Raw genomic sequence first — 17,424 nt, 5'->3', positions numbered from 1 at the left:
TGTTCCCCTGTGTGTTTTTCTCTCTCTTGCCCTTCTCCATGACTATGTCTCACTCCCCTCTACAGCAGCCAGCATCCATTTCTCCCCTAAACCATGTCTCTGCACTTCTAACCTTCTCCAATGTGGCCTCTCCTCTCCCTTTAGTTGTGAAGTCTGTTCTGTCAGTCTTCAGGTCAATTTCTGGAGTTCTTAGGATAATTTGATAGTTACCTAGTTGTATTGATGGGATGAGGCAATCCTAGTGTCCAAATCTGCCATCTTCCTGTCATTCAATCCCTTTATTTTCAATCTGCATGTGTCTTTAGGTCTGAAGTGAATCTCTCATAGATAATATATAGATGGTCCTTGTTTTATTATGCTTTCCATCACCCTCTGTCTTTTGACATCACTCTGTGTCTTTTGATTAGAGCATTTAGTCCACTGACATTCCAAGTAATCATTTTCCCCCAAATATTTCATTTATTTTACAGAGAGAGAGAGAGAGACAGAGAGAGAGAGAACACCCACAAGCAGGGGGAGCAGCAGAGGGAGAGGGAGAAGCAAGTTCCCTGATGAGTAGGGAGCTCAATGTGGGGCTCAATCCCAGGACCCTGGGATCATGATCTGAGCTGAAGGCAGATGCTGAACCGACTGAGCCACCCAGCTGCCACATCTGCCTGACTTATTTTGCTGAACATAATGTACTCTAGCTCCATGCACATCATTGAAAATGGCAAGGTTTAATTCCCTTTGATGGCTGAGTAATATCTATCTATCTATCTATCTATCTATCTATCTATCTATCTATCCATCCATCCCACATCTTCTTTATCCATTCATAGTTGATGGACATTCGGGCTCTTTCCATAGTTTAGCTATTGCTGATAATGCTGCTATAAACTTCAGTGTACCTGTATCTCTTTGAACCTGTACTTTGTTTATCTTTTGAGTAATATCTAGTAGTGCAAATGCTGGATAGTAGGGTAGTTGTATTTTTAACTTTTTGAGGACACTCCATGCTGTTTTCCAGAGTGGCTGCACAAGTTTTCATTTCCACCAACAGTGCAAGAGAATTCCCCTTTCTCTGCATCCTAGCCAACACTTGTTTCTTGTGTTGTTAATTTTGCCATTTTTTTCTGTTAGTTACTGTGGGAATCTGGCCATGTTGCTGCAGGTAAATCTCATAATATTGTGGAAGTCCTCCATGACTGCTTCCCCCTGGAGTTATCAACTCTCAGGCTTCTCTGCACTGAGCCCCCAGTGTCTCATCAATTATACTTCAGTGTAATCATCTTAAGCACTCTAGAACTTACCCAGAACTTTCCTAATCCAGTACTTATTACCATGGTGTTTTCTACTCTTGGGTCTCTGTACCAGTAAGCTGTGACTTCTTGTATCTCCCTGTGATTCTCTAACATTGAAGTCATTGGTTTGCCCTGTGTCCTCCCATCTTACCATCTTTTTTTTTTTTTTTAATTTGACAGAGAGAGATCACAAGTAGGCAGAGAGGCAGGCAGAGAGAGAGAGAAGAGGAAGCAGGCTCCCTGCTGAGCAGGGAGCCCGATGCGGGACTCGATCCCAGGACCCTGAGATCATGACCTGAGCCGAAGGCAGCGGCTTAACCCACTGAGCCACCCAGGCACCCCCATCTTCCCATCTTTTACACATCCAAAGAATTATTGATTTTTCAGTCTGTTCACCATTTTCACTTTTGTTGAGATGGAGTAGTGATCTCCAAGCTCCTTACATTTAGAACTAGAAACTGGAAGTCTTTGTAGTATCTTTTTTTTTTTTTTAAGACTTTATTTATTTATTTGACAGAGATCACAAGTAGGCAGGGAGAGAGAGGGGGAAGCAGGCTCCCTGCTAAGCAGAGAGCCCCATGCGGGGCTTGATCCCAGGACCCTGGGATCATGACTTGAGCCGAAGAAGAGGCCTTAAACCACTGAGTCACCCAGGCGCCCCCTTGTAGTATCTTTTAATGGAAAATATTTTCTTTCAATTTTTATGAAGTCTAATTTGTCTATCTTTTCTTTTGTTGTTTATACCTTTAGTATCATATCCAAGAATCACTCCCAAACCCTATGCAGTTTTCCCCCTATGCTTTCTTCTAAGAATTTTATAATTTTAGGTCTTATATTTATATCATGGATCCATTTAGCACTCGTTTTTTTTTTAAACCTTCTCTTTCTTTCTTATTTAGTCTCTTGTCCGTTTCTCCTGACCTGCCCCAGCCCACTGACACCCGCCCAGAACGCCCTCTACCTTTGCTCTTGTGTCTCGGACTTTGCTGACCTCCCACCGTCACACCCTCTGACCTCACGTGCTCTGACCCTCACTAACCTGACGTTCTCAGCCCTCTGACCTTCACACCTGCTTCCCCCCCCCACTGGCAGGTAAAGCCTGCGCCAAGTGGCCTCCCTCATTAGCACTCATTTTTGTATGTGGTGTTAGGTAAGGATAAACTTCATCTTTTACATCCTGTTTTTCCAGCACCATTTGTTGAAAGACTCTCTTTTCTCTCATTGAATGGTCTTGGCATCCTTGTTGAAAGCATTTGACATTATATGTGAAGATTTATTTCTGGAATTTCTATTCTATTCCATTGGTCTAGATGTTTGTCTTCATGCCAGTACATCCTGTTTTGATTACTGGAGCCTTGTAGTAAGTTTTGAAATTGGGATGTGTGAGTCCTCCTGTTTTGTTCTTCTTGCTCAGGACTGTTGTCTATTTGAGATTCCATATGAATTTTAGAATGAGATAAACCTGTAGATCACTTTGGGTTGTACTGACATCTTAGCAATAATAAGTCTTTCTTTTTTTTTCTAGAGAGAGAGAAACAGAGAGATGGGAGGGGGGAGGACAGAGGGAGAGGGAGACAGAGAATCTTTTTTTTGTTTTAAATGGAGCTTATTTTATTTTTATTATTTTTATTTTTTAATAGTACATCATTAGTTTTTTATGTAGTGTTCAATTATTCATTAGTTGCATATAATACCCAATGCTCATTACAACCCATGCCCTCCTTAATATTCATCATCCCGTTACTTTTTTGAAAAGATTTTATTTATTTATGAGAGAGAGAGAGAGAGAGAGAGAGAGAGCAAGAGTGAGCACACATGAACAGGAGAGGCACAGAGGAAGAAACAGTCTCCCCACTGAACAGAGAGCCTGCTACAGGCCTCGATCCCAGGACTTTGGAATTATGACCTGAGCCAAACACATACACTTAACCAACTGAGTCACCCAGGTGCCACTTAACAGTAATATGTCTTTCAATACATGAACATGAGATCTCTTTCCATTTATTTATGTGTTCTTTAATTTATTTCAGAAATGTTTTTGTTGTTTTCATCATACAAGTTAAGTTAATTCCTAAGTATTAGTGAAGTTAATTAAGTTAGGTAATTCCCAAGTATTTTCATGGGATTGTAAGTGAAACAGTTTTCTTAATTTCCTGTTCAGATTTTTCATTTTTAATATATAGCAATGCAACTGATTTTTGTGTGTTGACTTTGTATCCTGCTACTTTGTTGAATTCATTTAATAATTTTAAGTTTTCTGTGTAATCTTTAGGGTTTTCTACATTTGAGATCATATCCTTTCTGAGCAGAGGTAATTCTGCTTCTTCCTTTCCATTTTGGATGCTTTTTTTTTTTTTTTTTTTTGGCCCAATTGTTCTGGCTAGAATTTCTAATACTATGTTGAATAGAAAAGGTGAAAACAGACCTCCCTGCTTGTTCCTAATCTTAGATGAACAACTTTCATCTCTCACCACTGAGTATTTGTTTGCTGTGCATTCTTCAGAAATGGCATTTTATTATATTGAGGTAGTTTCTTTTTATTCCTAGGATTTTGAGTGTTTTTATCTTGAAGGAGTGATGAATTTTGGGGTGCCTGGGTGGCACAGTAGGTTAAGCCTCTGCCTTCAGCTTGGGTCCTCGTCTCGGTTCCTGTTATGGAGCCCTACGTCGGGTTCTCTGCTCAGTGGGGAGCCTGCTTCCCCCATCTCTCTGCCTGCCTCTCTGCCTACTTGTGATCTCTCTCTGTCAAATAAATAAATAAAATCTTTTTTAAAAAAGCAGTGCTTAATTTTGTCAAATGCCTTTTCTGCATCTATTGAGATGATCATGTGTTTTTTTTTCTTCCATTCTGTTAGTGTGGTGTATTACATTGATTGATTTATGTAGATTGAGCCATCCTTACATTGCAGGAATAAATCCTACTTGCTCATGGTGCCTAATTCTTTTAACATGTGGCTGAACTCCCTTTTCTGATATATATTTTTTGAGGATCTTAGCATCACTGTTCATAAGGGATATTGATCTGAGTATTATTTTCTTGTAGTGTCTTTCTCTGACTTTGGTATCAGGGTAATGCTGGCCTCATAGAATGACAGTATGCCTTCCTCTTCATTTATGTGGAGAAGTTTGAGAAGGATCATTATTATTTCTTCTTTAAATGTTTGGTCAATTTCCCCAGTAAAGACCTGGGGCCAAGAACTTTTCTTTGTCAGGAGATTTTAAAAAATTACTGATTCATTGACCTTACTAGTTATAGGTCGACTCAGATTTTAAAAACAAGACTTATTTACTTTAGAAAGAGTGTGTATGCATGAGTGGGGGGGGGGAGGGAGAGAGGAAGAGAACCTTCAAGCAGACTCCCAGCTGAATGTAGGAGCCTGATGTAGGCTCCACCCTACTACCCATGAAATCATGGTCTTAGCTTATCTGACTAGGCCACCCAGGCATGCTAGATCTATTCAGATTCTATAGATATTTGCTCTGTAGTTACCATGGACATTGTATTTAATATCTTAAGGTTATCACAGTCTAATTTGAGTTCATACTAGCTTAACTTTAACTGTTATTTTAACAGCTCTGATAACAAATTTTGCAGGCATTATATTCCTATTTATTTTTCCTTTGAGGATAGTATTATGTAGCCTTTTATTTTCATAATCACAACCATGTAATCCATGATTTACTATTGTTTTGTTTCAATTAATTGTCACCTGATCATTGTAAATGACATTTTTCTAATATTGAGGATATCTTCAAACTGAACAATTTTTATAAAAATAAAGAGGATGAAAAATTATAATATGGCTGAAATTATATTTAAAGATTGTAGTTTTCAACATTAAAGCTTGATAACTATATAGTATTTGGTTAAATATATAAAAGGTAAAATAAGTGTTTAACTGTAGAAAACAAAGTATATTTGATTTAACAGTTTTATGTTTGAAATATTTGGATGCCAGTAAATTGTGGTTAGCTTTTATTCTATGTATTCTTCATAGTAATAAAATGCACAAAAGGAAATTTATACCACATTAAAGTACCTTGCACATTAAAATATTAACAGTATTGTCTAAATTTACTGGTATTTTTAAAAGTTCCAAATTCTGAATTTGCTTCATTTTAAGAATAAATGAGATTTGAACCGTATCACTCTTTAAAAGACATAATTGAAAATGATTGCATTGAGTAAATTGCAAATGAATATATAGACATTTGGAAATCAATGAATGAATCTAAAATCCACACCATTAGCCACATGATGTCGCTGTATACCACAAAGTCTTGTCATCAAAAACTAAAGAGGAAAGCTCCATTTTGTCACAGTCTGAGAGAAGACAAAAACGGCCGGGAAATATATTATTCGAGATATAAAGTAAAGAGAGTATGACTTTGAAGTGAGTGAGAGGTACCAAATTTGTAGTGGTTTTGCGATGCTGTTTCCTAGGCAAGAAGGCAAGGAAACCCTGCGTTTGCTGTTCTGCGTTCTGCTCCTCGCAGCCTGGAAGACTGGGAGTGGTCAGGTCCACTATTCGGTCCCGGAGGAGGCCAAACACGGCACCTTCGTGGGCCGCATCGCCCAGGATTTGGGGCTGGAGCTGGCAGAGCTGGTGCCACGCCTGTTCCGGGTGGCGTCCAAAGGCCACGGGGACCTTCTGGAGGTAAATCTGCAGAATGGCATTTTGTTTGTGAATTCTCGGATCGACCGGGAAGAGCTGTGCGGGCAGAATCTGGAGTGCAGCATCCACCTGGAGGTGATCGTGGATAAGCCGCTGCAGGTTTTCCATGTGGAGGTGGAGGTGAAGGACATTAATGATAACCCACCGGTTTTCAGAGCAAGAGAACAAAGGTTTTTTATTCCTGAATCTAGACTGGTGGATTCACGTTTCCCGATAGAGGGCGCTGCTGATGAAGACATTGGTACCAACGCTCTTCTAACATACACCCTCAGCCCTAGTGATTATTTCTCTTTGGATGTACAGGCAAGTGATGAACTCAGTAAGTCACTTTCACTTGAATTGAGGAAGTCTTTGGATAGAGAAGAAACACCAGAACTTCATTTATTATTGGCAGCCACTGATGGGGGCAAGCCAGAGCTTGAAGGTACAGTTCAGCTGCTGATCACAGTGCTGGATGTTAATGATAATGCCCCATTGTTTGCCCAGGCTGGGTACAGAGTCCATTTATTAGAGAGTACAGCAAATGGAACATTAGTGACTACATTAAATGCCTCTGATGCCGATGAAGGTATAAATGGCGAAATTGTTTTTTCCTTTGGCAGTGATGTTCCTCTAAACATTCAAAAAAACTTCAAAATTGATTCCAGCTCAGGAGAAATTAGACTAATTGGTAGACTGGATTATGAAGAAACGAAATCCTATGAAATTCAGGTAAAAGCAGTTGATAAAGGAAATCCTCCAATGTCGAATCACTGCAAAGTTTTAGTGAAAGTGCTGGATGTAAATGACAATGCTCCACAACTGGCAATCACACCTCTGTCTTTGCCGGTCAGAGAGGACTCTTCACTAGGCACCGTCATCGCCTTTGTCTCCGTGTCCGACCGTGACTCTGGTGTCTATGGGCAGGTGACCTGCTCTGTGATGCCTCCTATCCCATTCAAGCTGGTGTCCACCTTCAAGAACTACTATTCGCTGGTGCTGGACAGCGCCTTGGATCGCGAGAGCGTGTCCAACTATGAGCTGGTGGTGACCGCAAGGGACGGGGGATCGCCTTCGCTCTCCGCCACGGCCAGCCTGTCCGTGGAAGTGGCGGACGTGAACGACAACGCGCCGGCGTTCGCGCAGCCCGAGTACACGGTGTTCGTGAAGGAGAACAACCCGCCCGGCTGCCACATCTTCACGGTGTCGGCGCGGGACGCGGACGCGCAGGAGAACGCGCGGGTGTCCTACTCGCTGGTGGAGCGGCGCGTGGGCGAGCGCGCGCTGTCGAGCTACGTGTCGGTGCACGCGGAGAGCGGCAAGGTGTACGCGCTGCAGCCGCTGGACCACGAGGAGCTGGAGCTGCTGCAGTTCCAAGTGAGCGCGCGCGACGCGGGCGTGCCTCCGCTGGGCAGCAACGTGACGCTGCAGGTGTTCGTGCTGGACGAGAACGACAACGCGCCCGCGCTGCTGCCGCGGCCCGGCGCGGGCGGCGGGGGCGGCGCGCTGAGCGAGCTGGTGTCGCGGTCGGTGGGCGCGGGCCACGTGGTGGCGAAGGTGCGCGCGGTGGACGCGGATTCCGGCTACAACGCGTGGCTGTCGTTCGAGCTGCAGCCGGCGGCGGGGGGCGCGCGCAGCCCGTTCCGCGTGGCGCTGTACACGGGCGAGATCAGCACGACGCGCCCGCTGGACGAGGCGGACCCGCCGCGCCAGCGCCTGCTGGTGCTGGTCAAGGACCACGGCGAGCCGGCGCTGACGGCCACGGCCACCGTGCTGCTGTCGCTGGTGGAGAGCGGCCAGGCGCCAAAGGCGTCGTCGCGGGTGTTGGCGGGCGCCGCTGGCGCCGAGACGGCGCTGGTGGACGTCAACGTGTACCTGATCGTCGCCATCTGCGCGGTGTCCAGCCTGCTGGTGCTCACGCTGCTGCTGTACACGGCGCTGCGGTGCTCGGCTCCGCCCAGGGAGGGCGCGAGCGGGCCTGGGAAGCCCACGCTCGTGTGCTCCAGCGCGGTGGGGAGCTGGTCGTACTCGCAGCAGAGGCGGCAGAGGGTGTGCTCTGGGGAGGGCGCTCCCAAGACCGACCTCATGGCCTTCAGCCCCAGCCTACCTCAAGTTCCAGGCTCCGCAGAAGAAAGACAACAACCCTCCGAATCAGAACACCTAGGAAAGGTGAGTCTTTCCCCTGGATTCCAGAATTGCTCTATTTCCTTTATTTATGATTCTTATTATTTTGATTCATAGCTTTGTCCTTATTTTTTTTAATCATTATCCTGTTGTGCAATATATGGCTTGAGAGGTTAATTTCTTCATTGAAAACAATTTATTTAAATGTTTTTTTTTCACATTTTGTTTTTTTCATAATTAAATCTGTTCGTGAATAATTGGACTTTGAAGGACTGAAAAACAATTCAGCTAATTTTGAAAAATTATTTCCTGTAAATACTTTTCTCAAAATTAAAAAAAAATCATAATTGGAAAAATTTTAAAGAGAATGTATATATAAAATGCATATTTCCAATTTACATCAACCATCCATGCTGTTAGAATATGAATAGCTGTATGTTATTTAGAATAGGTGTATATTATTTAGCTGGACATTTTCTGAATTAATTTTTTGATCAGTAATTCATTTGTCTTTATCTGTTTGTGCAACAGGTAATAAGTTAGGTTTTCTTTTCTTTGCTTTTGAAAGCAGCTTGAATGGATCTTTTAATGCCAGGACTTCTGAAATTACCTATCATAGATCATTGGAATACATGACATCACTTAGGAATAACTGCTAATAATAAATATGTCTTTCAGGGGCGCCTGGGTGGCTCAGTGGGTTAAGCCGCTGCCTTCGGCTCAGGTCATGATCTCAGGGTCCTGGGATCGAGCCCCGCATCGGGCTCTCTGCTCAGCGGGGAGCCTGCTTCCCTCTCTCTCTCTCTCTGCCTGCCTCTCCATCTACTTGTGATTTCTCTCTGTCAAATAAATAAATAAGATCTTTAAAAAAAAATAAATATGTCTTTCAGTAGTAAAATAACCTGTTATTTGGGATAAAAATTTCACACTTGCAAAATCCATAGAGTTTTAAGGCACAATAGAGAGTTCATTGAGAATAGAATACCTTCTCTGGAGCACCTGGGTGCCTCAGTGGGTTAATTATGATCTGTGGCTCTATCTGTTGGGTGCCTGACTCAATTTCAGCTCAGGTCATGATCTCGGGGTAATGGGATCCAGCCCAGTGAAGGGTTCTGCAATCAGTGAGAAATCTGCTTGACCCTCTCGCTTTGCTCTTCCTACCCCACCCCCAGCAGGCACTCTCTCTCTCTCAAATAAATAAACAAACAAATTAAATCTTTAGAAAAAAAGAAAAGAATTCTCTTTCAGTTTTGTTACATATATATATATATATATATTTTTTTTTTTTTTTGAGAGAGAGAGAGAGAGAGAGTATGTGCAGCTGAGTGGGGAGGGGCAGAGGTAAAGAAAGGGAGAATCTTTTAAAAAAAAGATTATTTAGGGGCGCCTGGGTGGCTCAGTGGGTTAAAGCCTCTGCCTTGGCTCAGGTCCTGATCTCAGGGTCCTGGGATGCAGCCCCTGAGCAGAGAGCCTGCTTCCCTCTCTCTCTCTGCCTGCCTCTCTGCCTACTTGTGATCTCTCTCTCTGTGTCAAATAAATAAATAAATAAAATCTTTAAAAAAAATAAAAGATTATTTATTTATTTGTCTGAGATAGAGAGAATGAGAGCGAGAGCATGAGAAGGGACAGGTCAGAGGGAAAAACAGACTCCCTGCCAAGCAGGAAGCCTGATGTGGGACTTGATGTGGGACTTGATCCTGGAACTCCAGGTTCATGACTCAAGCCTAAGGCAGTTGCTTAACCAGCTGAGCCACCCAGGTGCCCAAAAGAGAGAGAGAGAGAGAGAGAGAATCTTAAGAGGGCTCTATACCCAGCGCAGAGCCCAGTGAGGGGCTAGATCTTAACAATCCTGAGATCATGACTTGAGCTGAAATTAGGAGTTGGACATTCAACAGACAGAGTCATCCAGGCACACTAAAATATTTTAACATTAAAAAAATCTTAACATTTAAAAAATTACATTGTGGCGTGGCCAGGTGGTAGGACTTTTTTCCCCCCCAAAAGTGGTGAGTATTCGTTGTTATGCTAGTGGGTTGCTCAGTCATCCTTCCCAGTATCTGTATCATTAGGTTAATGTATGCAGGCCTCCCACTGTGTAGAGAATGACTACCTGCCTCTGGCACCATACTCTATGCCTGGGATAACATTTTCCACAAGTGTGAGATCACTCACTTTCTCCTGGCAGCATCCATATAACTAAGGAAGTTGGAGTTTTCCCAAAAGGTGAAGACTGATATTGATAGACTACATTTTAATTGGAAACTCCTGTGTTGTGTCATTAAAATGTAAACTTGACAAGTAAATGTTACACTTGGAAAAGAATTTTGAAACTTCAAAAGAAAATGTCTTAGACAGTGAAATGATAGTCTAAAACTGTCTTCTATTTTGTTCTTAGTTATTTGCTGTTTTTTCCCTGTATGTATGTGAGTGGGTATTGAAGTGTAGAAATTGAATTGTAGAAATAACTTCCACTAAGTGATCTGGCCTTAGCCATTCAAAAGATAGGCCATATATTCATTTTCATCTGAGATCTGCTTTTAAAGGATTTGATAAGTTAGGTGGGGAATTCTTTAAAGGACAATCCATTTCTACAGAAAACTTCTTAGCTCCTAACAGTTAATAAGCCTCAAAGTTTAGGGAATCAGAAAAGTTTATCTGAGGCTGGGAATCAGAAAAGTTTATCTGAGACTAAACAGGGGGAAAAGTGACTTGGGCAAATAAGTAAGAAGCTCTTTCTTGGGAGGAGTCATCCTACCTACAGTGTCATAGCTACTCACCACCTTTGAAGCTTGTATGCAGAAAACATAAATGATCACTGAACTCTGTACTACTAGAAGTTTGGTCTCTATGTTTGTAGTACAGGTAAATGGTAAGCTGTTAGAACTATATCCAAGTATACTCAGATCTCCAAGAGTTACAATCTGTCACTTAAATTCTTATTGGTTTCTTATTCCTTATTTATACTTTTAAAGTAAGTTACCTAGGGAGATATCTAAGTGAGAGTAGATTTTATTCACTGATACTTTATCTACATAGTGACTCAGTCTTCTAAACTCATGTGTCCTTTAGTATTACTTTCATTGCCTAATAATCATTATGGAGTCTACTCTATCATAAATTGCCTGTGTCATTCTACTTTGCAATTAGTGTACTCTCAAATGTCATGAAATGTATAATATTATAAGAAGTTGTCAGAGATATTCCATTAATATGGAGTCCATGATGTCTTTAAATTTATTTTTATTTTTTAAAAGATTTTATTTATTTATCAGAGAGAGAGAGAGCACAAGCAGAGGGAGAAACAGGCAGAGGGAGAAGCAGGCTCCCAGCCGAGCAAGGAGCCAGATGCGGGACTTGATCCCAGGAATCTGGGATCAAAACCTCAGCCAAAGGCAGACACTTAACTGACTGAGCCACCCAGGTGTCCCATGGAGTCCATGATGTTTTAAAATTTTAATTCTGTATCTCATTTTAAAACTAGATATTACTTTTCAAGATTCTACAAGGCACTAACTGGCATACAGGTTTCTATAATTATTACCTTGATTCATGCTTTTCCAAAATAATTCTTAAATGTTTACTTAGTTCTTCTTCATGAACTAGTACAATAGAATCAATTAGAAATTATATGTTTGATATTAACAAATATTATTAATGTAACTTACCTCTTATGTTACTTGAGAAAGTTTAAAATACTCATTTATCAGGGTGCCTGGGTGGCTCAGTGGGTTAAGCCGCTGCCTTCGGCTCAGGTCATGATCCCAGGGTCCTGGGATCAAGCCCTGCATCCCTCTCATCGGGCTCTCTGCTCAGCAGGGAGCCTGCTTCCTCCCCTCTCTCTCTGCCTGCTTCTCTGTCTGCTTGTGATCTCTGTCTGTCAAATAAATAAATAAAATCTTAAAAAAATACTCATTTATCCATTTAAATGCTAATTGATGACTTATTCTATTCTAAATGTGAATGATAAAATGCAAGTAAGTTGCAATCCCGGCATGCTTTCATTCAGTGCATGGGGGAAAAAATTGGTATGAAAACTTATCTCCTAATATTTAAATCATATATTTGGTTTTATTTCAAGAAGCTCTGACTATAAGCAAAACTTTGGATATCCTCTTACCTCTCTACGTTCAACTTCTGCCCATGAATTTTCTCTGGTCAACTTTCAAATATTCGGCAAACTTAGGCTGCTTGCTGAATTCACAGAGATCTTTAGAATATTACATTGCCTCATCTTTCAGATATTGAATGGTGAATTATGTTCTAATGTTATTTTTCTCTACTGATCCGTTAAGTTACCAATACTTCCCAATGACAACTTTTTAAGAAACTGGGACCCAGAAATTCATCTGGAGTGGAGATCATTAAAAACATAATTATTTCATACAGTGAATATTTTAGGATAAGCAGATAAGTTGAAATGTATAAATGATGAGGAAATTTAAAAAACAAATATAGTCTGACTTGGTGTCATGAATGTAACAAATATTTAAATCACACGGTATTGTCATATAGTAAACCAAATTTATAAAAGAACTGCACTGTAAAAAATTAACCTTTGGCATCCTTATAAAATAACATTTAAGACAGACAGCAAGGGTATAATCACTTGATAAAGGATACAAGAGTCCTTTATCCATAATAAATAAGTAAATAAATTTGGTAAATTAATAATTGCCATAATAATGTAGAAGTGAACATTTATGTATATATGGATATGTATATACACATACATTTTGTTGTTGTTATGATCCACACCCAATGTAGGGCTTGAACTCATACCCTGAGATTAAGAGTCACATGCTACACCAACTGAGCCAGCCAGGCATCCCTATATACACATAATTTCAGTGTCTTAATGTTTTGGTGGACACGAGTATCAAAGGCCTGAATTTTTTAAATCATCTTTCAGGAATTCTTTTTTTTTTTTTTAAGATTTTATTTATTTATTTGACAGACAGAGATCACAAGTAGGCAGAGAGGCAGGCAGAGAGAGAGAGAGAGAGAGAGAAGCAGGCTTCCTGCGGAGCAGAGAGCCGGATGCGGGGCTGGATCCCAGGACCCTGAGATCATGACCCGAGCCGAAGGCAGCAGCCCAAACCACTGAGCCACCCAGGCGCCCCAGGAATTCTTTTTTTTTTTTTTAAAGATTTTATTTAGGGGCGCCTGGGTGGCTCAGTGGTTTAAGCCTCTGCCTTCAGCTCGGGTCATGATCTCAGGGTCCTGGGATCGAGCCCCACATCGGGCTCTCTGCTCAGCAGGGAGCCTGCTTCCCCCTCTCTCTCTGCCTGCCTCTCTGTCTACTTGTGATCTCTGTCTATCAAATAAATAAATAAAAATCTTTAAAAAAAAGATTTTATTTATTTATTTGAGAGAGAGAGAAAGCAAGAGACAGAGCATGAGCAGGGGGAGGGGCAGAGGGAGAAGCAGACTCCCTGCTGAGCAGCGACTGGAACCTACGACCCTAACCCGGAATCACAACCTGTGCAAAAGGCACACGCTTAACCAACTGAATCACCCAGGTGGCCCTAATTTTTCCATAAAATGTATACTTTCGGCCAAGTGGTAAAAGTTAGGGTCTTGAATCAGATTGAGATCCCACCCTAATATCACTAGTTAATATTTTTAAGTTACTTACCGGTATGTGTTTTCACTTTCTTGTTTGTAAAAAGTAATTGTATCAATACCTGTCTTGGAGAGTTGTTGTGAGAATTTAATGGAATTAAAAAGGAATTTAATGGGCGGTGCCTGGGTGGCTCAGTGGGTTGAGGCTCTGCCTTTGACTCAGGTCATGATCTCAGGGTCCTGGGATCGAGCCCCACACTGGGCTCCCTGCTCGACGGAAGCCTGCTTCCCCCTCTCTCTGCCTACTTCTCTGCATACTTGTGATCTCTCTTACTGTCAAAAAAAAAAAACTTAAAAAAAGAAGAATTTAATGGGATAACCCCATTAGAACACCATGCTTGTCACATGGGGGAATATTTCACTACTGTTATAATGTTAATCATTCTACTGTATTTTACTATGTCATGGATTGGAATATTTGGAAGTGATGAATTAGTATGAAAGCTGTAAGGATGTATTTTTATAAATATAAAGAATTTGACAAGTGCTCGAAGAGAATTACAACTAAAGTAGAAATTTTGGAAAAGATGAGACAAGTATACGGAGAAGGTTAAGTACATTTATTTAATACTTACCCATTTAGCCACATGATGTCGCTGTCCACCACAAGGTATTTCACCACAAAAGAAATGCCGCATGCGTTGTGTTCTCTGGTGCTGCTTTTCCTCACCATCTCTGAAATACGGGCATGGTAAGGTTATTTAAAAAAAAAAAAAAATGAGGAACTCAAATTCTTTTCTGAAGTTTGGATCGAGGCAAGAACGACGCAATATTTGGGAAAGGCTTGCAACGGTGTTTTCATGGAGAGAAGGTGGTTCAGGAGCCCGGCAATTACTGCTTTCGCTTCTGCTCCTTACAATCTGGGAGACTGGGAGCGGCCAGGTTCATTACTCAGTCCTGGAGGAGGCCAAACACGGCACCTTCGTGGGCCGCATCGCCCAGGATTTGGGGCTGGAGTTGGCGGAGCTGGTGCCACGCCTGTTCCGGGTGGCGTCCAAAGGCCACGGGGACCTTCTGGAGGTAAATCTACAGAATGGCATTTTGTTTGTGAATTCTCGGATCGATCGGGAGGAGCTGTGCGGGCGGAGTCTGGAGTGTAGCATCCACCTGGAGGTGATCGTGGACAGGCCGCTGCAGGTTTTCCATGTGGAGGTGGAAGTGAAGGACATTAACGACAACCAGCCGGTTTTTCCAACGGCCGTAAAAAAATTATTTATTTACGAATCCCGGCTGCCTGGTTCTCGAATTCCGCTAGAGGGCGCATCAGATGCAGATATTGGAGCCAATTCTCTGTTGACCTACAGTCTAAACTCTGATTATTTTACCTTGGATATTAAAAGAAATGATGCGAATATTAAATCCCTTGGACTCGTGTTGAAAAAAGTTTTAAATCGCGAGGACACTCCTGAACATCACTTACTAATAACGGCAGTTGATGGTGGGAAACCAGAGCTCACTGGCACTACTCAAGTGAAGATCACCATTCTAGATGTAAATGACAACGCTCCAGAGTTTGAGAGGTCTGTCTACAAAGTCAGTTTATTCGAAAATGCACCAAACGGTACCCTAGCAGTGATTGTTAACGCCTCTGATTTGGATGAAGGAGTAAATAAGGACATTGTATATTCTTTCAATACAGACATGTCAGCAGATACTCTTTCAAAATTCCACTTAGACCCAGTTAGTGGATACATCAGTGTAAAAGGTAATATAGATTTCGAGGAAACTAAGTTATATGAAATCCAGGTAGACGCGACAGATAAAGGAAATCCCCCAATGGCAGGTCACTGCACGGTTCTGGTGGAAATTTTGGACGTCAATGATAATGTACCTGAGTTGGTTATCAAATCACTGTCATTACCCGTATTAGAAGATACTCCCCTCGGCACGGTCCTTGCCTTAATAAGTGTGTCTGACCGCGACTCTGGTGCCAATGGGCAGTTGACCTGCACCCTGTCACCCCATGTTCCTTTCAAGCTGGTGTCCACCTTCAAGAACTACTATTCGCTGGTGCTGGACAGCGCCTTGGACCGTGAGAGCGTGTCCAACTATGAGCTGGTGGTAACAGCACGGGACGGGGGATCGCCTTCGCTCTCCGCCACGGCCAGCATGTCCGTGGAAGTGGCGGACGTGAACGACAACGCGCCGGCGTTCGCGCAGCCCGAGTACACGGTGTTCGTGAAGGAGAACAACCCGCCCGGCTGCCACATCTTCACGGTGTCGGCGCGGGACGCGGACGCGCAGGAGAACGCGCGGGTGTCCTACTCGCTGGTGGAGCGGCGCGTGGGCGAGCGCGCGCTGTCGAGCTACGTGTCGGTGCACGCGGAGAGCGGCAAGGTGTACGCGCTGCAGCCGCTGGACCACGAGGAGCTGGAGCTGCTGCAGTTCCAAGTGAGCGCGCGCGACGCGGGCGTGCCTCCGCTGGGCAGCAACGTGACGCTGCAGGTGTTCGTGCTGGACGAGAACGACAACGCGCCCGCGCTGCTGCCGCGGCCCGGCGCGGGCGGCGGGGGCGGCGCGCTGAGCGAGCTGGTGTCGCGGTCGGTGGGCGCGGGCCACGTGGTGGCGAAGGTGCGCGCGGTGGACGCGGATTCCGGCTACAACGCGTGGCTGTCGTTCGAGCTGCAGCCGGCGGCGGGGGGCGCGCGCAGCCCGTTCCGCGTGGCGCTGTACACGGGCGAGATCAGCACGACGCGCCCGCTGGACGAGGCGGACCCGCCGCGCCAGCGCCTGCTGGTGCTGGTCAAGGACCACGGCGAGCCGGCGCTGACGGCCACGGCCACAGTGCTGCTGTCGCTGGTGGAGAGCGGCCAGGCGCCAAAGGTGTCGTCGCGGGTGTTGGCGGGCGCCGCTGGCGCCGAGACGGCGCTGGTGGACGTCAACGTGTACCTGATCGTCGCCATCTGCGCGGTGTCCAGCCTGCTGGTGCTCACGCTGCTGCTGTACACGGCGCTGCGGTGCTCGGCTCCGCCCAGGGAGGGCGCGAGCGGGCCTGGGAAGCCCACGCTCGTGTGCTCCAGCGCGGTGGGGAGCTGGTCGTACTCGCAGCAGAGGCGGCAGAGGGTGTGCTCTGGGGATGGCGCGCCCAAGACCGACCTCATGGCCTTCAGTCCCAGCCTTCCACCTGGTCCCATTGGCGGGGATAGAGAAGAGCAGCTGAATGTGGACGGTGATATTTCTGCTAAGGTGAGTAGTTTTTAAAATCCTTTGAAAATGCCCTTGTTTATTATTCCTCAATGTTTTTACTCTTTTTGAAACATGTTTTGGTAATTGGTTTTCAAGGATTTTGTGGTTAAAATGTTTGAATTTCCTTTGACTAATGTTTTTGAACTGAATCAGCAGTTAAGTAATGAGAACCATACTTGTTTTTGTCATTGTAGTAGTAGTGGTTGTTGTTAGTAGGTGCAGTAGTGGGATTATTTTATTGATAATGAATGGATAGAAGCCAAATATATTTTCCTTGATGAATTGTACTGTTTAGAATATTTGACTCCAATTGTGGTGTACTAATCCTTGCTCAATGCTTCATTTGGAATTCATTTGGAATTCTTTCTTACATGTGTTAGTCCAAATGTCACTGGCTCATTTTATGAGTTTACCATAAATCTCACCACTTCCTGATTGTTCTTTACATCTTCAGTTCCAAATATTAGTTTATTAAGCTTGTTGTCTCCCTGAAGCCTTTTTTACTCACTCATTTATGTGGAGTCTTAGTTCTTTCTTTCTACTTGAACATGATT

At 43.5% G+C, this 17,424-nt stretch overlaps 2 protein-coding genes across 2 annotated transcripts; both read left to right on the top strand.

Annotated features, from left to right (window-relative positions):
• Window positions 1-5,510: 5,510 nt before the first annotated feature.
• LOC309862037 (protocadherin alpha-1-like) lies at window positions 5,511-8,179 on the top strand (the record flags this gene model as incomplete). The annotated part of the gene is made up of 1 exon (XM_082725333.1): window positions 5,511-8,179. The coding sequence occupies exon 1, from the start codon at window positions 5,714-5,716 to the stop codon at window positions 8,177-8,179; it is 2,466 nt and encodes an 821-aa protein (XP_082581459.1). The 5' UTR covers window positions 5,511-5,713.
• Window positions 8,180-13,796: 5,617 nt separating this feature from the next.
• On the top strand, window positions 13,797-16,885 carry LOC309862035 (protocadherin alpha-3-like; the record flags this gene model as incomplete). Its single annotated transcript, XM_082725331.1, has 1 exon — window positions 13,797-16,885. The coding sequence occupies exon 1, from the start codon at window positions 14,402-14,404 to the stop codon at window positions 16,883-16,885; it is 2,484 nt and encodes an 827-aa protein (XP_082581457.1). The 5' UTR covers window positions 13,797-14,401.
• Between the last annotated feature and the right edge of the window lie 539 nt (window positions 16,886-17,424).

The sequence above is a fragment of the Mustela nivalis genome, assembly GCF_964662115.1.
Source record: "Mustela nivalis genome assembly, chromosome: 3".
NCBI classification, from domain to species: Eukaryota; Metazoa; Chordata; class Mammalia; order Carnivora; family Mustelidae; genus Mustela; species Mustela nivalis.
Note: the sequence above shows the minus strand (reverse complement) of the source record. Positions and strands in the feature narration are given on the sequence as shown.